The 24,950-nt window shown below is 30.5% G+C and overlaps 1 protein-coding gene across 45 annotated transcripts in view; it reads left to right on the top strand.

Annotated features, from left to right (window-relative positions):
- The window catches only part of LOC145260523 (MAP/microtubule affinity-regulating kinase 3-like), a 416,290-nt gene that overhangs the window by 324,688 nt on the left and 66,652 nt on the right, over positions 1-24,950 (top strand). For all 45 annotated transcript variants that reach the window (XR_013864311.1, XR_013864310.1, XM_080118715.1 and 42 more), the window contains 4 exons: positions 7,195-7,307; positions 9,195-9,363; positions 11,238-11,404; positions 15,147-15,325. Coding sequence is in view for 43 of the 45 variants with exons in the window: in XM_080118715.1 (XP_079974841.1) it covers positions 7,195-7,307; positions 9,195-9,363; positions 11,238-11,404; positions 15,147-15,325 (628 nt within the window). In the remaining 2 variants the exon portion in view is untranslated. The remainder of the gene's footprint in view (positions 1-7,194; positions 7,308-9,194; positions 9,364-11,237; positions 11,405-15,146; positions 15,326-24,950) is intronic.

Raw genomic sequence — 24,950 nt, 5'->3', positions numbered from 1 at the left:
AGTTATGTTGTCCTGTGTCTTTTCTACCCTTACTGCATACTCTCACGAATCTGATTTGAATATATTGCTGATCTTGGATTTAAAAAAAAACAACTTCATAATCAGTTTGAAACTTTTTTCAGTCATTATGGTTTTATGACTTGTAAGTCCAGATCTGGACCAGAAAATTTTCCCACATGATTGTATAAACATACTTTGCATGAAATGTATCCAGTGTTTAGTTCTCAACCCAATCTGAGTGCTCATTTCTGAATAAAATGACAAACTCTTTGATGTTTGAAGGTGTAAAAAAAATATTTTGGTGCAAGTCCACAGATTAACTTAATGTGAAATCATCAGCATTTTAAGGCTGATCTCACAAGTTTGAATTATTGTGGCATTATCTGCCCATGTTTCTTCAAGATACCAACATGAGATAATCACTTTCTGCTTACTCATTAAATTTGATTTTCTTAGTTAAAACTACTTGATCAATTTACGTGATTTTTGAAATATGACATCTTTGTTCTGTGATGGGTATGTTTATATACATTTATAAACATAAAGATTTCTGTATTTTTTATTTAGGTTGAACTGTGGACTTACACTAGTGTTTTTTCCATCCAGGTACATTTTATGCCAATTGCTACTAGCCCGCAGCATTTATACCTAGTCTTAAGATATTATTTTACATCTTTAAATTGCCTTCTATAGAAAGTTGCTGAATGCTTTGTTTTGAGTGTCATCCATAAACAACTGTTTTGCTATTTATGACTCCTCAGTATGGTTAGGCATAGACAAGATTTGAAACTAATAGCTAGTCACGTCCAAATGTGATCAGCAGTTAAGTGTCTTATCCTTTGTGCTAACACACACTACTGATAGTGTAGGAAATTGTAGCATTATATATGTACTTTGTTGATATATTTTTTATCATGCTACCAGTACCAGAGATTGATCTCTTCTTTACAGAAGATTATTACTTTATGCTAAGTAGAAATTATTTCCTCTACTGGAGTGTTCAAATTAATAGTGTGTGTGTTAGAGAATATCAGAAAAACTGTGGTATAATTGGTTTCAAATCTGAACGAAGTGGACTAATGTCTGATTGCATGTTGAACTCTCTTCAGACTTATTTCATATCTGTCTCCTCAGAAATGGCATTTTGCAGGCTGTTATATTACAATCTCCATAAATTTATTTAATATTTCCTTTCAATTGTCGATTTTGCTGATTATATGAGTAAGAAATTTTTTTTTTATTTTTTTTTTTTTATATATATTTATTAGCTTGTCTCCTGACTGCTGTTTTTTTTTTTTTTTTTTTTTTTTTTTTTTTACTTCCGGTCTCTGAGAAATTAATAATTTAAGTCTTAATAAATATAAAGAATTTTGAAAAACCACCCAAAAGGAAATTAAAGAAGTTATTTTATCAAAATAAGCTTGGTTTAAAATAAAAATTTTAATTGAAAAAATTAATAAATTAAAATTTATTTATATATAATCATATGTACTGGAAAAGTAAAATTAATTCCTTAAACAGAACACTTTTCTGTCTCTTTATGAAGATGAAAATCAAGGCAATAATTATACTAAACCATGCGCCTAAAATTCTGATTCTAATTTTGATCAAAATCCATTACATGATTTTGAAAATGTTAAAAATATAAGGCTTAAGGTTTTTAAGCAGAAATTCAACTTCAGATAATCTTGTTTCTTCATAGTTAAAATACTATGGATCAAATTCAATGCAAATCTAATATATTTGAATTTTTCAATAAAAAGTTTTAATTTATTTGATTTCTAATACCTATTGCTAAAATCAGAGGCATCTGAATTTTTATAAAAAGCTTTCACCTCATTTCTTACTCTCATTGCATAAGATTAAATTCAGTTGATTAGTTTAGGAGTGAATCCTGTACATATTGGGACAATTGAAATTGAGAATAAAATTTTTTTTTTAACTTTTGGGGGGTATTGGAATCAGAAAAATTTGCACTTATTTTCTGATGCCCAAAATGATTCTTGTTATTATTTTTACTTTTTTTTTTTTTTTTTTTAAACTTAATTTTCCATGGCTCGTATTAATGATGAAATGGTAAATATTAATTGATTTTAAACCAATAGTAATAATAGTCTATAAGATCATTTTTTTCAAGTGCATTTGTACGTTTGGGACTAATATATGCATATATTTCATGGGGTTTGCAGTATTCCAACCCTTCTCCCTCCAATACATATATTATTTTGAAAGTTAAAAGAATATGAATTGAGAATTTAGAACAGAATCTTTAATTGTATTAGAATCAGAAGGGAAAATATTACCTTTTTTTTTTTTTTCACTTTAATGGATCAGGTATTAAGAATTTTTGCCATTAACTTATTGATTAATGTTTGCTATCACTGGCTGTCCCAAAATCAAAGTTGGTTTCTCTTGTTCTCATTTATGTGTATGTTATATAAAATCTGGGCATATATATATATATATATATATATATATATGACAAAATCTATTTTCCAAATTCCGAGATGTTATTCATCTTACAGTATATTTCTTTCAACATGTTAAAATGTTCAATTCTTGACAATAGTGTGGAAACTGTCAAGAATTTTAACATGCTGAAAGAAACAGTCATATATATGACTGTAGACTCAGTAGTTTAAAGCTTAACTACATAGAAATGTCTAAATAGAAGCAAAGCCTTATTATCTATTATACTACACTTCATCTTTTATATCGTCAATTAATGAAGAAGAAATCCTTTTACACTGAAGTTTTTTTTTTTTTTTTTTTTTTTTTTGCCCCCAAATCCAAAGTGTACCTTTTCCTAAACTTAAAAATTGACCTTGAGTCTAACTCTGCCCTTAAGCAAGTAAATAAGGACTCTTACTCCTGATTTTTTTTTCTCCTTTTTTGTGACAAATTATGTATGGGTAGAAAACCTTGTTTGCCAGCAGTTATAGGGATTCATGTGACATGCATCACATATAAGCAATTTCAGCATGTTTAGTTCTCTCCACTTAAATTTAGTACTGTCCTTTTTAATGTTAATTTTAACAAAAATCTGTGAATATGTTTACAAGATATGAGTTTTGATTGGATTGAAATTTTTTTGATTTTTATTCAGATTCCTCCCTGTAAAAAAAAAAAAAAAAAAAAAAAACGGTATATCTGTATGTGCATGTGACTAACTGAAAATATATTCTAAAAATCATCTAAATTCATCAAGTATTTTTAAGTAAGAAAACAATGTTATAAATATTTGAAAAGTAGCTATCTTGTCCACCATTAATTTAAAAAAAAACAATAATAATTCAAACTTGCAAGATTTATTTTATAATGTCTATGAATTCCCATTAATCACTTAAAAATGTCAACCCAGTTGAGACAGGGAAGGAGAAATGGAGAAACAATACTCCCAAATGGAGGGGAGGGGGACATCATTGAAGACCCAACTTCGCACCTCCCAGATTTTGTTACAAATAGTAGGAAGTAGTTAGTAGCCGTAAATCAGATCAGATGAAGTCACTGCAGGACTGCAGTAAACAAACATAGGTGGAGACAAATACTCCTCAATCTGCCCTCCCCCCTCGACATACACTTCATCCTACACTGTCCAATTATCTAACTAGAAGGAATCTATGCGACAGCCCATCTATCTGAAGACAATTTCTCAGACTGGCTAAAAAATAGCAGTATAGAGGTCTAACCCATAGGATAGTATTACTACTACTGAAAATGATTTTATTTATAAAAATAAAACTACTTGATCAATTTACATGGCTTTTGGAATATATTTTTGTCTTATGGTACATACATCATACAGATTTTTTTTTCTTTTTTTTTTATATGGATGAATTCTGGACAAGAACCATGTTTTAGTTTTTAAAGATTCTCAATGATATAGAGATTTGTTATTTTGGCAATTATTTTTCTTCAAGTTAATTAAAAAAAATTATTTATTTAAAATGTTTCAATTGGATTATTACACTTTGGTATTGAGAAAAGATATTAATAGGAAAAAAAAAATGTGTGAATACTTCAACAAATTTTTTTATTTTTTATTTTTTTTCTCCTAAATATCAAAATTTGAAGTTTTCAATCTTAATACAAGGCAATAGGTCTTAATCTTCTATCCAAATTTAGACACTTCTCTTCCAAAACGTTTGGTCTTTGCACTGACCTTGTGTAATGAAAACTAATTTAAAAAATAGTGTGGTAATCATTAATCTTTTTATCTGACAATTTTCAATCATATTTCGGTTAGAAATACATATTTTTATATTTTAATCTGTTTGCTAGAATAAGAATATCAAACATTTCATGGTTCTACAATGTCATTCTTATAGCTTATTAAGACCTTGCCGAACTTTGAACAAATATATTGTATTATGAATTAAGAGCACTTGTGTATTTTTGCTATTTTTGACAATTTATTTATTCTTTGGTTTTCATTTTTTGAAGAACTCCTTTCAGAACAAGGGGAGACAAATCAAGAAGTCTATCTGAAAATGTCAAAGTTTCACATAACTTTTAGTTAAAAACAAAACAAATACACTAAAGTAATATACTAACACAAAATAAAACATTATCTCAAAAATTTATTGAATTAAAATTTAGAATATTCTGAAATGAATGAAAGTTATATGAAAATGTATGAATTAAAATTTACAAGTAGTTTTGAACAGTCATTATTGTGACTTTTTACGTTTTTATTTAGAGGACACTGTTCTCTTATTAAACAGCCCTTCTTGATGTAATACTTCAAAAAATGGAAACAAAAACTTGTCCCCAATAACCAAAATGCACAAGTACCAAATTAAGAAATTTTAATTTCAAAGACAAAAACCATTTCAAATGAAAATGGATTGAATGCTTAGAACATTTCAAAATAGAAATTTTATTGAAGCTGTCACATATTGTGTGACATTTTTTATTGCATAAATATTCCAAATGAGACAATGTAGGCATTTTAAACTTTAAATTAAACTTCTGGATCAATTTTATCTGATTTTTGGAATATAATATTTTTTTCTGTCATGGGTAGGTACATCACACAGATTTTTCTTTATTTTTGTTTTTTAATATGAGGGAATTCTGGACACAAACTGATTATTTATTGAATTACGAGTTTCCCATATATCACAAAACTTTAAAGAGCTATAATGTAAATAAAATTTAAAAAATTCCATCATGAAACTTGTCTATTTTATTTTTCTGACCATTCATAAGATTATTGGTATTTTCACAACATAACTCACACTTCCATTTTCATCTTTTCGTTAAGCGCTACTCATCTAAAAAGTTGCGTCATCTCTTAGGATTATTTCTATTTACAACATCTGTTTCATAATGAATCTAAATGCAAACTTGTATTTTATGCACTCACATAATAATAACGCTCGTTTTACTTTAACAGTTTTGGCCTGCAAGTAAGATCTCTTGAAAATATTTCTCGCTCATTTTTAAATTCTTCACGCAGTTTTATTCAACATCTATTAATCATCATAACAATATTTATCATCATCATCATATGTTCTGTTTCAGGCATTTTGAAAAAGTTTATGTATATGAGGCACATATACTTTATGTTTACCGAATGGCCTCTGGGCTTTGATAAGTGGTGACCCATTAGTACATTAGAGGGAAATTATATATTTTGAGTGATTTTTCTCTTTTTTCATTACAAAAAATTAAGGAATTGTTTGTTACTGAATTTTATAGATGAGGATTGATAATTGGGATTATTTGGGCTGCTATTCATGAGTGTTATTCACACATTTCGGTTAATGTAGGTGTAGGTGTATCTTGTCGAATTTGGAATTTCAAACAAAACCCTTTATTTAATCCATGGGAATAGCATGCTCTTAGCCATGACTGAGTATAACATAGAGTATGTCCTAAGTAATTTGCAGTTGTACTTTTGGTGTTTCCCACACTGTGGATTGAACATGTTAAATGTTTACAATAAAAGACTTCGGTAAGGTTTATATGTGCTGACCTAGAAACAAAATGGCTGACTGAAATAGTTTTATGTATAAAATGAAAACTGAGTGAAACTGAAATGAAATACAAAGTCAGCACACTAATGAAAGTGTGGTATAATTATTTAAAAAGAAAAAAAAATTTATTCAAATGAAATTTTTTTTTTTTTTTTATTAAAATAGTGTTGTGTAATTATTATTCAAAATTTAAGTCCTTAATTGAAGTATCCAATTTTAAATAATTACGCAACATTTTCATTTGTCTTATTTAAAAATATTTCTAAAGAAGTATATTAGAAAGTATGTTGCTTATATATTAAAGTGGTACAAATTTGAAAAATGAATTTGGAATGCTAAAGACTGCACAATCGAAAAATGATTTGAAATCCCATCCGCTTTTTTTCTTATACATTAATTAGAATTAATTTTTAAGAATGCAATTGGCAAGTTTAAAGCATTGTCTTAAAAGTAATTGTAATCAATGTGCACAAATAAAGCAAAGGCAGACAACGGATTTGAGGCCTTTTTGTATAGAATTTAGCGTCCCAAATTTCTTTCAAATTGGGACTGCTCTAATACATGAGCACCTTATTTTCTAACATACTATTTTCAAAATATTTTTATACTTAGACTTAAATTCTGAATAATAATTACTGAAGATTTGTTTGTTTTTAATAAAATAAAAAATTCTTTTTCATAAAATAGTATTTTAAATGATTACACAATATTTTCATTTTTTTAATTTAATTTCAGTTTCATTCAATTTCTTTTGATTCGTGTGCTAGTTTTATATTTAGTTACAGTTTTAGTAAATTTCCATTTTTCATAAAACTATTTTAGCTGGCTATTTTTTGTTCTTGACTGTGACATAAAAATATTGATCAGTATTTATTTTAATAGCCCCCTAACTCAAAAACATAAACGATTTTCCAAACCCACCATATATTTATTTGAAGGACTAAATTTGAAGTTAAGTTGAAGATAATACAATGCTACCACAGTGCGTAACTTTTTGGACAAAAGTTGAAATAATTGTAGATGAATGTGAAAAGTATATTCAATGCTTAACTTCAGTTTTTTCTTTATTAAATTTTTTTTAAATATTACATTTCTAATTTTTAAAATTCTCTTTGAATATATTTCCATTTTTAACTTTTTTTTTCAAATATTACATTTCCAATTTTCTTGAATTTGGTCTTTATTAGTAATTTTACTTTTTCCTTAATTTCAGATATCATGGCCAGTATGGGATATACCTTGAAAGATGTGGAAACCTCCTTGAGTCAACAGAAATATGATGATATCATGGCAACTTATTTACTCCTTGGACGGAGAACATCTGATGTGAGTATCGTCATAGTTTAAAGACTATTAAACAATATGAAGATTTAATTTTTAATACATTTTGTTTAAGATTCATACGTTTACTCTAATGTAAATACTTTTTTTCCCAGCTTCTGCTTAAATTTATAGCAAACAAATATTAGAACAAAAGGAAAAAGTTACACTCTGTGGGATTTCTACTCTTCGACAGAATTGCATTTTTATTTTTAATTTCTACTGGTAATTGCTTTGAAAACATCACACGCACACACACGTGACATTCGCCCTTAAGGTCGCACATTAAAAAAATCATCCAGAGCCTATTTTTGACACCTTCTTACAGTCAAAAAATGCTTCAATCGGTCATTTTTTTCCTAGTTTTGCATATGAATTACAAAATCCATGATATTTCCCCAAAACTTCTGGCTTTGATAGAGGGGAGACTAAAACTTGCCGCTATGGTTTCAAATGATCTGAAGTAACAGGGGAGATTTGATTCCAAATATTTCTCATGTTATATCCCCCCACTTTTGAAAATAGGGTACGATTATGAATATCTCCAGTATGAAATAATCCTTATACACTGTCAAATATTAATTTTTGTATGAAAACCAAAGAGAGGAGATATAACATATGAGAAATATATGGAATCAAGTCTCCTCTTGCTGTTATTTTAGACCATTTCAAACCATAGCAGTAAATTTTAGTCTCTCTTCTATCAAGGCCAGAAGTTTTGAGGAAATACCATGAATTTTGTAATTCATGTGCAAAACTAGGAAAACAAATGACTACATTTAGTAGCTCTAAAAAGGTGCCAAAAATAGGCTCTGGATGATGGATGATCCTCTTAATGTGCAACCTTAAGGGCAAATATCGCATAGCCCACTACACAATTCAGGTCATTACTTTTTCAACGAGCCTTCATTTGTTAAATTCTGATCAATAGTCGCTGAAATTTGGAACTTATAAAATTGCCAAAAAAGGTGGTATATTTATCTTTCTATCTGGATATATCTATATTCTTAGACAAATTGAATATTGAAATGTTCATATCTTTGGTTCTATTGAAAGAAACTACATGAAAATTTGCAGGCTTTTTGAAGATTATAATACCATTCTATGGTTTTTATACCAATTGGTAGAAAAGAACCTATATTTTCAAACCAATAAAATCTACCCATTTTACTGCGTTGGGACTTTTGTTTTTCCTTTTTTGCTCGTTTGTCTCCCCAGAGGCCTTGCGAGGCCACTAATATATATATCAGGGGAATTATGCAGATAAACAGTTACAAAATTAGTTGTAAAAAAACAAGGAATAAAGGTGTGTTTAAAAAGAGGGGGATAGTGTAAGTTATATCCCTGAATCAAGATGTAGTTACATAAAAAATAAAAAAAAATATAGTCAATGAAATTTGTTGAAAATTGGTAAACTTTGTAGTGTTAGTATCAATGTGTGTATGTATATATATATATATATATATATATATATATATATGGGACATGGTGTGAAATCTTCAGAATAGGTAGATCTATAATTTTTGGATGATTAGGTTAAAAATTCTAACATATAAAAAAAAAAATTTTTTTATTTTTTTTATTTTAATTCTTTTTTTTTTTTTTATGTACCTGTCAGTGATAAAACGAAATTACCATATTCCAAAAATCATAAATTGATAAAGTAATTTTATTTATAATTTTAAATAAGAAAATCAAATTTTATGAGTAACAGAAAAACAACTGTCTTGACTGCTATTTTGAAAACGATCTAAAAAAATTTGGAATATGATATTTTCATTTCGTCACAGATTCGTCATAAATAGTTATTTTTATTTTTTTAATATTAGGGAATTCTGAGCAAGAACCATAATATTTGTATTTTTATTGCTAATGCACTGTTTGTCTTTTCAGCTGGAAGGGAGTGATCGATCTGGCAGTAACCAATCCCTGAGGCAGGTTCAGTTGACTACGAATCGACCGCCGACTGAGACCAATGCTAACACCAGCCAGTCACCTAATCGTGTCACAAGGAGTATGTCTGCAACCAGTCAAAAACCTCCCCGACGCTACAGCCATGGAGGTAACATGTTCCTATTCTTTCTTTTTTATTCATAATATCTTTGTCTCCTCCCCTTTTCCTCCCTTTATATTTATGGATAATCACGTTGACACACTGGTTCTCATTAGATCACTCGAGCTAAGCAGCATTGAGCTTGGTCAGTACCAAATTGGTGATCATTGAGGAATACCAGGTGCTGTATGTAGGAGGGTGTCGGCAAGAAAATCAAAAACATTACGTCATCATATCCCTTAACCGGTATATACATTTGACTGGAGACTGTTCGGTTTCCCTAGACATTTCTTCCTTTGATGGAAGCTGGTTCAATCCACTTACGGTGAATACTGCTGGTCTAGATTTATGCATCTGAATAAATGCATTGTGAATTCAGATGAAATAATAACCATCGAATTCAGAATTGAGAAGGACAAAACATTTTGAGATTAAACTGTCATCATAAATCAAGTGGTCTGAACTAACCCACCTTACAGTCTGTCACTACCCTTAAAAATACAGCTTCAAAGTATGCTTTTTATTTTACTTATATTTTTTATTTTTAAAATAAAATGTTAAATTTAGAAAATAGAATATTGTTTTCGTAATTTTTTATTATGTAACGTTATACATAGTCAACACGTAGCAGCCTACGTTACAAAAGAGACCAAGATAAAGAATAACTCAAACTCGCTTTTTCGTGCAACAATAACATTTACTTCCTCATTCTCCCGCCATGCGTGACTTCTAATTACAGCTGTGACATCTTTCACATGATCATCTTCTCTATTGTGCTCGCTTATGTTTTTTTCCTTGCAGTAATGTCCTTTTGCATGCACACGTTCGCACTCCATTACAATTAAACGGTTAAAATCATTTTTTTTCTCTAAGATTTTTGTTGTTTAAATAACTTTGTCATAAAAGAAGACTTAGTGTTTGCTTTTCCTCTTCATTTTGTTGGTGGTATTAACCTGAGAGGTCAGCCCCTTGTAGAGAAAGAAAAGGTATAAATCGGATGTTGTTAACAATGTATGTATAGTTTGGATTGATGTGTGTTGTATGATTAGTTCAAATTTTGAAGAGAGAAATTTGGTCTTCATCTTTAAATAGATTATTTTGTAAGTTTAGTTTGAAAATTTAGAATACCAAGTACTCTTACATAATCATTATTTGGATTCATCAAACTACTGTTCTCATCTTAAGTGTGATTTTCACAACGTTTCAGCTGATGTAACCTCCGACTTTCTTCAGGTTTATCTTGTCGAACTCGGGAATTTGGACTGAATTTTGAACAGAACGCTTTATTTACTTCACAAGAGTAGCCATGCTCTTGTTTCATCAGCCATGACTGGATAGAGATCCTAAATAATTCGCAATCATATTTTTCGGTTGCTCACACTGAGAATTGAACCTTCAACCTTCAGGAGAATATCACTTTTACAATTGATTTTTCCAAGTACACTAACCACTGCACCATGGGTCCACAAGGACACTTGGTGCAGTGGTTAGAGCAGATTACGTTGACGAAAACATTATGAAAGTCACATAAGTCCAATAGTCCGATAAATCCAAATAATATGAATAATCTTCATCTCAAAAATATGTTATAGTGTTACATAACTATTTTATTAAATTTTTTATTTATTTATTTTTTTTGACACTTACCTTGTTAAGAGAACTTCTTAATAGAAGACTTTTTTTCCCTAGTTAAATCTACCAACAGCATAAAAAAACGAATACTAAGTCTTCTATGAATAAATTGTCTAAATGAAAAGTCTGAGAATAACTGGTGATTTATTAAAATAAAATATTATTTTCTATTATTTTGTAAATTCTACTGTATTACAATTATTTATTGTCTCAAAATGTTTTTCTTTATTTTTTTCTCTGTGTGTGCTCAGGTCCTGCAGGCCCAGGTAGTGCTACTTCTTCTTCACAATCCCAGTCCTCAACCTCACATGCGCCAAGGAGGCAAAACACCATTGATACAAATACTACAAAGGAAAGCACATTGAGTTCTCGGATGAAAACACCTTCTGGTGGGAACATGCCTTTAGAGTCTCCTAAGGTTAGTAGATTTCTTTACAATGAATAGAATTTTAGTGCTTGTCTAGAATTCTCCCTATATTAAAAAAACAAAATAAAGAAACATCTGTATGATGTACATATCTGTAACAGAACAGTTTTTTAGTATTATTATGTACTATTTTGAAAAAATGTTAACTCTTTTCTCGAGAAATCTATAAATATAAAAGCGAAAATGTATGTGTGTTCGCTTTTTCTGTGTGTCTACAAAAGGCTTTTTTCAGAGAAGCGGTCACTCACTTCACAACTTTTTAAAACTTTTTATATCACATATAAATAGTAATATCTCACAGTTAACAACGAAGCTCACCTGTCTATTTAATTTGCTCGATTTCGGGAAGATAAATATTCAACATTTGTCGCTCGCTGCATGTGAGGTAGTCTTTTTCCTATAACATCTTGGGGGGGGGGGCGTTCAGCAGTAAATGAAATCCCGCAGTCAAACTTGACCTCATTAACTCCTTAAAACGGGCACCTGCTAAATCCAAATAATTAAATAAATTCAAACGTGTTTCCGTTAGCAGTTCGCGGTGGGGCAATGGTTAACATCGCACGTTTTTTTTTTGTTTTTTTTTTTACACTTTAATTTACAATTTTGCCTCAAGGGTTCGGGTTCAATCCTCATACTTACTTTTTTTTTTCACACTCACCTCCAAACACCCGGGCATTGGCGGGTACCCCTCACTAGTCTATTATATAAAGGAGAGTTGTGTGTATCCGACTAGAGAGGAATGGGCTAGCGGAAAGAGAAAGAGGGAATTGGGCAATAGGAATGGGGGGAGTGAGCTTTAATAGAAATGTTAAACATTTGCCATGAGCATCACCAGGTAGCCCTGTGTATATGTATTTGTACATATATACACTAGTCCAGAAGATCTAATCTCGTAGATTATTTTTTTACTATTTATATTGAACTAGCAAATAGAAATTCCATGGTTATTATTTTGTCCATCTATTTGTATATTTGCCTTTATTTTTTGAACTAGCGGGGGTACCCGGCGTTGCCCGGGTGTTACGAGGTGTGTGCGCTCTTAAATCAAAAAAGAACTGGAGGGGAGGGGATAAAAAGTTTTGTTAAGTTGGTAGGATTGAACCCAAAGCCCTGAGGCGAAGTTGGAAAATAAAATGTGAAAAACAAACATGACACGTTAACCGCTCGGCCAGCCAGAATGGGTTACTGAAAGATGTTTGAATTTATTTAAGTAAGAAGAGAATTGACAGGTGGCCGCACTTAATGACGTCAAGTGGAAGTCGTAGAGTTAACATTTTGTGTGAGCATTACGACGACGACATAAGCGATAGCTATTCAGCAGTTAACATTTTCTGCGGGACAGTTTTTAATGAGGTCAATAACCCGGTTTGTTTGTTTTTTTTTTTTACCTAACTTTGAGGAAAACCAGCTCCCCTGTTTATTAGGGGAGTGTCTTGTCTCGAAATGAAAGCAGTCGTCTGATATGACGACGGTAAGCCGACATTGACCAAACGTTACATCGCTTTCTAGAGACCATTGGCCGTGGGCCAGGGATTCGAATCGAGTTTCACTTTTTTATACCGAAAAACGAAAGCAATATGCGGCAATCCCAAAATGTTGAATATTTAACATTTCAAGGTCAGGCAAATTAAATAGACGGGCCTCGAGAAGCCACCGAAAAAAAAATCCTTTTGCGGACATACACAAAAAGCGAACATGCATACATACACACATTTTCGCTTTTATATATATATATATATATATATATATATACACTAGCGGGGGGGTACCCGGTGTTGCCCGGGTGTTTGTAGGTGTGTGTGTATGGGGGGGGGGGTAATAATTAATAACCCTGCTTAAATATTATAAAAAAGACGATGTAAAAAAAAAAAAAAAAAAAAAAAAAAAAACGGAAAAAAAAATGGCATAAATAAACCTGTGTACGGGGGAGGGGTAAACTAAAGAATAAGCGAAGTAATAAAAAAAAAAATGTTGCCCGGGTGTTTAAAGGTGTAAAAGAAAAAAAAAAATAGTTTTGATCGGGAAGAGGGATTGAACCCGGAAGCCTTGACGCGGAGGTGGAAACCAAAGCCAACTACTTAACTGTCTCGACCACGAGTGAGAATAATTGATTAGCGTGTTAAGTTAAGTAAAAGAGGTTTGATTGACAGGAAGACGCTAAATGAGGTCATCGCGGGATCGTTATTTTTAATTTTCACTTCCTCCAGATGGGAAGGCAGCGCGAAAGCCGAGAACACAACGTTTTAATTTAATTTCACTGTATTTATACTAAAAAGCAGGACAAACAGGGGACAAAGCGAAATAGCGCGAATCTCATAAAAGTCGACGTAAATAAATCTAGAGATGACCCGCGTTCTCAAATCCTAGATATTATGATATAGGACCTATATAAAGTTTTAAGCGATAGTAATGACCCCGGGAGCGTGTGCACGAAATGGTCACACACATTTTGCCTTTTATATATATAGACTAGCTTTTATATATATAGACTTGCCCGGGTGTTTGTAGGTGTGTGTGGTGTTAAATAAAAAAGAACAATTAGGATTGAACCCGAAGCCCTGAGGCGAAGTTTGAAAATAAAATTGGCCAGCCAGAATGAGTTAGTGAAACGTTTGAATTTATTTAAGAACGAAATTAACAGGTGCACGGCTGGAAGTCGTCGAGCATTACGACGTAGGTTTGTTTGTTATAAGCAAAGTAAAAAAAGGAAAACGTTAACACTTAAGCGGGAGAAAAAAAAAATACAAAAAAAAAACTAACGTAAGGCAAATGAACGATGAAAACAGAAAAACGAACACGTGAAAAATGGCTTCAATAAGCCTATTTCGATATTAAAATTTAAAAAATCGGTGGGTACCCGGGTGTTTTTGGGTGTCGCTAATAAGTGAAGTAAAAAAAAAACAGAAAAACGAAACACTGGTTCAATATTTAAATTTAAAAAAATCGAAAAAAAAAAAAAATCTCACACCACGATTCGAACCCAAAACGTTTAGATAATGAACCAAGGCCTTAAGCAACTGAGCTAACGCGAACGTACATGAAATTTGTTCGGTTTTTCAACTATTTAAAGTAAATCAGGTCACGATGTCATCTGACGCATGCGTAGAATCGGTCATTGTCACGAGAGGACCATTTTTTTTTTTTTTATTATTATTAACTGTGGTTTCATAAATTTTTTCAAACAATCTTATTTTAAAATAATAGTAAATAAAAAAAAAAGTATTTGTGTTGTCAGAATCTAAATAATAGGGAAATGAACATATATGCATGAGATTTCTAATAAACTGAGGTATTCAAGTGGCTAACAAAAGTCAGAACATTTTTCCTTTTGTGAGGGGGGGGTTCTTTCTGAAAAACTGACATTATTTTTGAAACATCTAAGATATTATCATCCCAGATATACTGAACTACAAGTCCATATCTACTGATTTATATATGTGATTGTTTGAAAAATAGATATGTGTAGATTTATAAAATCCACAAGACCTTTTTGTTCATACATCACATCACTGAGTATTCTACATTTGTTACAGCCTTATATATACACACACGCACACACAAAACCATCAGATTACATATTTGTTTACTAACAATGTTTCAAGCAAACTATCTTTCCTTTATATTTATTGCTTTTTAATTTATTTTTTAATAAATTTTGAATGAGATTGTTAATTTGGTTGCAAGATATGTCCTTAAAGAAAAACTTATGAAACGTCTTTCTTTGATTTTTCAGATCAGTGCAAGTCCTGCCAGAGTATCTGTACCAAAGAAACCTAGTGGACCTTCTTCTACAACCCCAAAGAACAATGTTGTAGGTGGTTCTTCACTTACTCGAAGGAGTACCTTCGGGCCTGGAGATAATAAAGCCAGTATAGATAAAAGTAGGACAACTAATGGTCAAGATTATCGAAGGTAAGGTTTGAGTTATCTGCTCTTGAGTCTTTCTATGAAAGCAAGTGATCTCGCTAGATGGAGTAAGTAATTCATGATGGTCTACACACAATTTAGTCTTAATTCTATAGATTATTATATTTAGAAAGTTTCTTTTGTGCTTCTGCAGAATAGTTGGATTCAAAACAAATGCATTTTAGCTAAAAATGCTATTTCATATTTACGTGTCCGGTCAAAATTGGTATAAATTCCAAAAATTATAAATGATCTAGCACATCTACTAGATCTAGTTTTTAACCCCCCTCCCCCAAATCATACATATTACCAGTCAATATTATGTATTTTTAAATGGCAAATTTTAATGGAAATCAAGGGAGATGAGCCAGTTTGTTATACAGAATTGGTTGCAAAGAACGGTTTCACAGTAAAACAAACAATAAAAGTCTATAATTTGATAAGTTTTATTTCTACTTTTAATTATTTTTCTACTGGATCATTTTTCATAAACTTTGGAATTTAAAATAATTTCAACATATAGTATGATTTCACCTGAAATGCATTTGTTTCGATTCCTATTCTGCAAAAACACTTTTTTTTTTTTTTTTCTTAAAATAAAACTGAAATGTATAAAAAAAGTAACTAAATTTGAACTTTACACTGCGTAATGATTCATAATGCACCTGAAAATTAATTATTAAATGAAGAAAAATTTATATAAAAAAATTAAAGACCCAAAATTTTACTCTTTCACATAAACCATTATTATCTCACAGGATAAAATAATCCCAGAAAATCAATAAAGAAGGCGAAGGGTCTCCAATTTGCAATTTAAAATCTGTTATATTTAGAATTTGATTGAAACAAACTTATTTTAGTTACTATATGCATGTATTGTGAAAATGTTTATGTAAAGTTAATTTTTCAATTTTAATGGGCCAACTTTTTTTTTTTCAATAAGGAATTTCACAAAAATAGAAATATGCCGTTTTATTACTGAGAACAAACCTAATCTTAAGTATTTCCTTTTAAACATTTTAAATATAAATATTTAATTGAAAATAAGTTTTAATCTATTTATAAAAAAGATAAATGCAAACCATAATTTTAAAAAAAAATTGCAGTAGTCTTCTGTGTTTATTTCAAAAAACCCATTTTAGGTAAAAACCTGATTACGTACTTACATGTCATGTTGAAATTATAAAAGTTCAAAAAATTATGAAACCTGATAGAGTAGAAGATTTGCTAGAATTATTTTTACAAAAAAAAAAAACAGAAAAAACGTATTACTGGTCTGTAATTTTTTTATTTTGAAATGATGGGTTACAATTATTTTGTCAAAATCATAAGTTTTTATATTAACAATTACAGTAAAACTTTCGATAAATTTTATTTTTACTCCTAATTATTTTTCTACTATGATTTTTTTGTAAGATTATTAAATTTAGCACATCTTCTACTGGATCATTTTTTTGTATGCTTTGGGGGAATTTTTTTTACTAATTTTGATATCACACATAAGTACGTAATCATGTTTTTACCCGATATGCATTTATTTGAAGGCCCATTATAATACATATTCTGTTAAATAATTAATACATATTCTGTTAAATAATTAATACACGTTCTGTTAAATAATTATAATACACGTTCTGTAAAGTTCTGTTAAATAATTAATCTTATGATTAATCTTTTAAGAGAATTTGGTGATCTATGAATAAGTAACCAAAAATGAAAGTAATTTAAATATGCCTGTTTCAGAAAAAAAAAAAGTCCTCTAAAAATCAGAACTATCCAATCTTATTGAAATACTCAATATTTAATATTGAACTAGTACTGGTAGAATACCTGTCACAGGATGGGTAAAATTAATTCCACTGACAGAAGAATTTTGCACCACATTTATCTACTCTAAGCCGCATGTCCTTAAATTTTGATCAAAATCAATTACCTGATTTAATTCTATAAAATGTCTAAAGATTTAAGGCTGCAAGAGTCCCGAAGAATTTGAAATTCAAGAAACCTTGCTTGATTGGTGTCTAGTAAATATAGATCAGTTTAATGCAAATCTGATAATTGGATTTTTAAATTGGAGGTTGTTCTCATATTGTGCTTAAGAAAAAAAATTCACCAAAGAGAGTGAAATTTGGGGAGTGTTAATTAGTTAATATTTTAACTGTTAATAAAATTTCACAAAATTGAAGAGATCTGTATATTCATAAAAGATTCTTACCCCTTTTTACTTAGTAATAAATATAGCCCACATTTGGACCTTTTATGCCCAAGTAGCTGTTTTCGAAAGTTAATAATTATTTGTTCATTAGTTTAGGAGTGAATTCTATACATAAACATATACACATACTTAATTTTTTCTAATTGATAAACGTTAATATTAAATAAATATTTATGTTAATATTTCTCTTTATATAAAGTTAGCTCAACATCCTCCTTCCTGTGCCCAAATAAGGCTCCAGGGCCACGGTTGAAGATGCCCAAACACAATCCGCTGAAACACCAAGTGCATGTCATTATTTCCCAAGATAGAAGATTGCCTACTACTTTAATAAGATGTATTTTGTCCTGGAAATGAAGTGGGGAGAGGAGGCTCTAAAGTAGTGCAAATGACTCTAAAAAGTTTTTTTTTTTTTTTTTTCTTCATTAAAAACTTCATATTAACATTCATTTATAAGTTAATAAATATTGAAATTTTCATTAAGATTAGTTAGTTCTCTGATTTTGGTAGATTCAGTCTAGTGTATTCATTTGTTTTTTTTTTTTTTTTTTTTTTTTTTTTATAAAACAAATTAATTTTACTTTGCTCATCCCCATCTAAAATCTTGTAAATTTTTACCATTATAATGTAAGCAAAAGTAGTGTCTCGTTGCTGATATTGTCTGAGTAGAAAAAAACACTTTAGTTTGTCTTCACTTGATAATAAATTGGCTTCTTCACATTTTGCTTACTTACAGATTTGCTTGCTTCATTTTGGTTTTGGGGCTAGTGAGACTCGCTGAACAATCAAATATTTTAATCCAATCTCAAACTATGCATTAAAAAAATGGTTGTTACCTCTTATGCATTAATGACATTGATTACATACTAACATTGTATTAAATCTATGGGAAACATAATTATTTAAAAAAGCTAATTCATATCATATTATAATGAACTTATGGTGTCCATCTGTAATGAAAACTGAAACATTTCTCAAAAAATTAGTTATTTTGTTAAAATGTGAAACCTTAAGAATTATTGTCCTATTATATGAATATTTATATGACGTTTTCTAGCATCTTATCCAGAAGTCAACCTAATTAAAAAAAGAAAATGGACAAAAATACAAAAAGATCTTTATAATGTACATTCATGGAACAAAAATATACTTTTAAAAAAATATGTAAATTGATCAAGTAGTTTTATTTTATACAGAAATAATTTTTTTACTATTTTTAGTGATTAATAGTATATTGTAGCTATTACAAAAATGATTTTTATATCTCTATAGGTCACATTCAGTTATCTCCCTTTATTAAATATGGCTGATCAAGACGCAACCATCTTGCTTTGTCATAAAATTTGATTTTCTTAGTTAAAGAAAACAATATTTGATCAATTTATGTAATTTTTAGAATGACATTTTTGTTCCATGAAGTTTACATATGATGTATTTATCTGTATTTTTGATTTTTTAATTAGGTTGAATTTTGAACTTTTATTTTATATCTCCACATAAAATTTTATAAGGAGATATAACTTTTGTATCAATTGTCAGTATTTATTTGAACAGTGCTTAATATGTGAATATGTAAAACACAATGTTGAAGTGGGAAAATATAAATTATAGTAAACTTAGATTTGAATGTTCAGAAAAATTTGTTTTCACATCGAAAGCTCTTATTCGATAGACACTTAAAAGTCAATACATAAAAAATAAACTCTTACATATGGTGTCTAACAACCAATATTTTCAATAAAAGTTGAAACCTAATTGGGAGATTTTTTTGTTTATTGCCTGAATTTGTTCAGTATGTGTAAATTATAGAAACAAGTTAGCGTTTCTTTGCTTTGAAACTGACATTAAAATCGCAATCATACAATTTTAATCTATCAACTTTCATATATATATATATATATATATATATATATATAGCAACTGGTAAAATTATTTATGAAAAAAAATTTTTTTATTTAGGCACAAAAAACTTAACCAGTGTACTATCATTTCTGAGATGATAAATATTTTTTATTTGAATAAAATCTCCTCAGCACCTTGATAAGATATCAAATCGAAACCGTAAATCAACATCAAATATTATACATCAAATCAAGGTTATAAGCTAAAAAGAGGCAAATATGAATCAATTAGAAAAATGCTTATAAAGGCTATATAAGGTAATAATACTATTTAAATTTATATTATATTTAAATTGTGGATACATTTCAAATTTATATAAGTTTAGTAAGTTTGTTTTTTTTACTTTACATATAAGAGGACCATGATTTTTTTATTTTATCAATCTTTTAAACTGCAAATGTAATTTGTTTACAAAAAAAAACTCATTTTAATAAATGTGATGCCAGTCTGTAACTGCGCAAATCCTCATCTGCAGAAAAATACTATTTACTAACTTGCAGTATGAATAATTTGCCTTGCTTCACAGAGATGCCTGACTTTCTATCTTTTTCCTTCTCTAACTTCTCAAAAATTCCTGGAATCTTCTTTTTATACTCTGATAGCAAGTCTCAACTTGACTGTCTCTTTGCATCCAAGTTTTTTCTTCTCTTACTATGAAAAAAAAAAAACAACAAAAAAAAAACTGATGAAAAGTTAAAAAATAAAGTCTTCTTTGTCATTGCCTGTGCTCTCTTTTTCAAAAGAATGTTCTTTCCAAGATTCCTATTCCAACAAGAAATGTTCCTTGTGATTCTACAATTATTGTGATTATGGTATAACTGCCATAGTCTGTCACAGTTTATATCCTCCTCCTCCTCCTCCTCCTCTCGAAGCTGGTCAGAAAGAGGTGTATATCCTCCCCCTTCCTCAAGGCTCTTCAGAAAGATGTATATCCCTCCCTTCAGAGAGATCTATATCCCCCTCTCAAAGCTTGTCAGAAAAAGGTGTATATCCTTCCCCCTTCCTCAAAGCTGGTCAAAAAGAAGCATATCTTTTCTTCTCCTCTCGAAGCTGGTCAAAAAAAGGCATATATCCTTTCCCTTCATCAAAGCTCACCAGAAAGAGGCTTATATCCTCCTCCTTTTTCAAAGCTGGTCTAAAAAAAGCAATATCTTTCCTCTTTGTTAAAGCTTGTCAGAAAGAGGTGATATCCTTTTCCCTCATCAAAACTTGTCAGAAAGAGATGTCCTTTTCCTTCCTCAAAGCTTGCCAAAAAGAGGTGTATCTCCTTTTCCCTCTTCAAAGCTCATCAGAAGGAAGTGTGCATCCTTTGCTCTTCCTCAAAGCTTGTCAGCTAATTGTAGCTAGACAAGTGTCTACTTCGAATGTGGAGGGCAGATAATAGATAGGTCAGTTGAGCACCTGCCATGAAACTAATGATAGAGCAGGGATAGACTCTTTTGTAATAAAGAGGAAGTAGGTTGGAGAAGATGCTTCATCCACTAGATTTTGAAATTGGTTTTGAACCCTATCAAGGCAGGGGTAGGTAATCTTAAATGCTCTTCCAGAGATGTGGCAACAGTACTATATCTCAGGATGTATTAGGCTCTTATACGAATAGAGGATTGAGTTGAGTTAGATACTTTTGAAACTGCAGTATTATCCAACCATTTTACCAGCAACATTGGCAATGGCTGTGATGTAAGTCTTTCATTTCAGTAAAATATTAAATTTTTGTCAGCTTGTCCTCTTTTGTCGATTTCACTTGACGGATCAACTTTGGCTCTGATGACAACTTAGGGACTGGCAACAGATCTCCTGACTTTGATCTTCAAAATACTAGTAATCATAGTCATTAACTTGTCTTTCACTTTGCAGCTGGATTTGTTGGTATTTCATTTCAGAATCTATATGAAGTTGAACGGGGTTGCAGTCAGATGAGCTGGAATCAGGTGTGGTGTGATTGACAAAGTTCTCTGACAGCCAAGCCTGTGTCTTCAGGCCAGTAATGGCTGCCACACATAAGGCTCACTTGCTGATCGATCCAGCATTATCTTGTTCAGAATGTTCATAAAATCATCAGCGTTCAGTCTGAGGCCCTCAGTGAATAAGTAAGGTTGCATTGCATCACCTTCACTGCTAACAATGCTGTTTTGATGACATCAGATTATCGATCATGAGTTTTTCTTTCTGCTATTTGCCTCTTAGTTGAATCCCAAACCTTAAAATTCCTTTGATCATTTCTACCATCCTCCTGCTGAGGAAGTCTAGTATCTTATTTATCCTAGCCTGGATTAAAAAAGTACTTCTCTTCCACAAATATGAAGATTCAAGATTTGTTCACAATCGATTATTCTACAAAAAATAAAAAAGGGGTGGAAATAAAATCAGGGTATTCATGAAGATAAGACGAGCAATGGCAGTAAAAAATTAAAAAAAAAATTAAATATGCACAAAACTAGCAGTTAAAAATTGTAAACGAATATCATCCACACCATCTATTGTATAAAGGGCAATTGTATGTGTTTATATGTTCAGCTAACAGTAAAAAAAACAAAAAAAAAAAAACAAACATCCACAAAGTTGATATATCCTTGATCAGTGTGGACCTGGATGAATAATATTTAAAATTTAGAAAAAAAGATTATTCATTCTCTGGGGGTCTCCTGGGCCAGGATTCATCAAGGGCAGTTTTGGCAGTGTTATTAATTAAAAATTTAAGAAGAAAATGCTGACTCCTTATTCAAGGAATCTATTATATAAAGGTGTTTAACTAGAGAGAAATGGGCTGGATGGAGAAGAAAAAGACGGTTGAGGATAGAGAGAGGTAAAGAGAAGTTTTACTTTTGACCTGGGCAACGCCTGATATCCTTGCTAGTATATATAATATATATTTGATAGTAATAAATTTGGTAAAGTGTGTAGTTATAATTCAGAGTTGCTCAATACTATGAAAAGTAGAATAGTTGTAATATTTTTTGGATTTATCATGTTAGTTTAAATCTAACAATTTTAGTGCCTCTAAATATATATATAATATATAGGTTTTCATCTCTGACTTCATAAGAAATTGGCCTGACCTAAGTTCAGCTGATTTCCAGTTAGAACTGAAACATGTCTGCAAATGTGTGGCAAAAAGATATTTGTTTAAATAAAAATTTATATCAAATATATAGCTCTATATATTACTGAGCACTATTATGAAGTTTGTCGGTGTTTCATGTCAGTGATTCACTGGAATAACTCATAGATAAAACTACATTTTATGTGATATATATATATATATATATATATATATATATATAATTATTTTTTTACTATAATAATTAAAATATATATATATATATATATATATATATATATATACATGAGGGACTTAAAATAAAAATTGCAGACAAAATGGAATATCCGATTATGGAATGGTGGATTAGTATGGCAACAGAGTAGTAAAAAGATTTTCCACTAAATTAATATTGTCGAATTAATCAACTGAAACATCTTGATTCAGCTTTAATGATATGTCTGTGTCCTTGTTTTTAGAAGTCTGTTAAACTAATATTCCATTGATATTTACAAAAAAAATAAAGATATTTTATATTTTTTGTTCCATATACTGTTTAAAATGAGATTATTTAATTCAAGGTTTTTAAGCTCTGAATTTGAACAATTTCAGTGTGCACTTCTGATTTTGTTTTCCTTAGTTTAAGTGAAGATTATGACTTTGGTACCACCTCTTGCTGTATCTGGTCTTGACACATCTTGGTAAATGGCAATACTTTGTTGATCGTAATCTTCATGACGATCCTCTTCAGTGTGTGTGACTGGATTAACATTAAAGAGAGCTGAATTGCCGTTTTTTTTGGTCTGAATCTATCCATTTAACACTTATTGTTGGTTAGCGCCTTACATCAAGTGGCTTCATGCCTTGTCTGGAGTTATTTCCATAAGAAAAATATTAAAAGCAACAAAAAAAAAATAAGAAGAAAGTCTTCTAATAAAATGTGTATTTCTATTATATCCTATGCTGTTTCCCATGAGAGAGAAAACCTGTATCGCCTTCAGTACTACTTATTCTGCCATCTCCTGCCCTGTGACAAACAAACTCTACATTGTCCTTCTAAGTCATCTTTGTTCTTTTTAATTTTTCTTTTATCATCACCATTTATCAAGGCCAGATGCCACTTGAGGATAAGGGTTAACGAGTGCCAGGAGGTAGGTAAGATAACTCTGTGATGATTGGGTAATGGAGATTGGATAGAATTTAATTATTTAAGAGGACGACTCAACAACAACTTGTTTACATTGGATTTGAAAACAATGATGGAAAGCAAACCCACAGTATTGAGTTCCACAGATGGGCACTTCTAGGAAATAACATGAAAATTGGTCTTTAATTTTAGAAATAGATAGAAATTGTTGACAGCGGTTGTAGGTAGACAAGTGTTTGTTGTGAATGTTTTGCAGAAGTTGGGAGAGAGACAAAAGTTGAAGCTCAGTCAAGCACTTTCCATGAATATAACAGTAAATATTTTGAGTACTCGTGGGAACAGTTTGAAATAGAAATTTGTTGACATTGGCTTTGAATATGACAGGGAAGCACTTCCATAGCAATGTGTTCTATAGACAGGAAGACCTTGCTATCTTTTGTGACAATTACTAAATATTGATCATGGCAACCTACATGTATTTCAATCTATAAAAACTCTTTGTAATAAGATTTCTTCACTTTGACTTGTGACCCTGGTTACAGTTGCCTTGCATCTGGTTAGTTGTTCAATTTGACACCAGTTATAAAGTTACCAAATTGAAGTTTCAACTTTGTATCATGGTCAGTTGTATAATATAACATCATTTTATGTAGTTCATTTGAATATTTTTTTAAAACTCTTCTTTGCCTGTAAAGGTTTATTGTTTAGGACCACATTTACAGGGACACTGTAGGGAATTGAGTAGCGAGATGTCTGTTCATATATTTAAACTTCTGTATGTCAATACAGTCAGGGAAGCAAGAGACTGGAAGGGAATTCCAAAGTTTAGTAGTTCTAAGTAAGAAACTAAAAGGCTTTCCAGCATCTAGGGCTTTCTACAGTGAACAGGTGGGATTTTGCTGCTTGTTGGGTTAGTCAATTATTTTACGTTGAGAAGGCACAAGTGCTAGGAGTTTGTCGGAGCACATTCCATTAAAATATGTATAAAACATGCACATAGATGCAGCATTCCAGTAATGGGACAGAGGTTGCAGTTTGATTGATAGTGCCAGATGTATTTGGTTGGAAATTTTTTTTTTTTTTTTTTTCTCAGGACTTTGTCTAGTGGTAGATGCATCAGCCCAGATGTGGCAACAATGCTCTATGTATGGGTGAATGGTGATTTTGTAGAAGTACAAATTATAGAATCTAAATATGGTACATTTCGTAAAAAGTATCATATAGTTATTTATGCTACTAGTTAAAATTATAGTGGCATAAAGTGTGTGTAGGGTAGGTACATCTATAATTCTATGAGAAAATAGAGCACCTGCTTTATCACCGCAAC

The sequence above is a fragment of the Euprymna scolopes genome, chromosome 36 (assembly GCF_053919585.1).
Source record: "Euprymna scolopes isolate OS-2025 chromosome 36, ASM5391958v1, whole genome shotgun sequence".
NCBI lineage: Eukaryota > Metazoa > Mollusca > Cephalopoda > Sepiida > Sepiolidae > Euprymna > Euprymna scolopes.
This window is presented reverse-complemented; position numbering and strand designations above follow the sequence as displayed.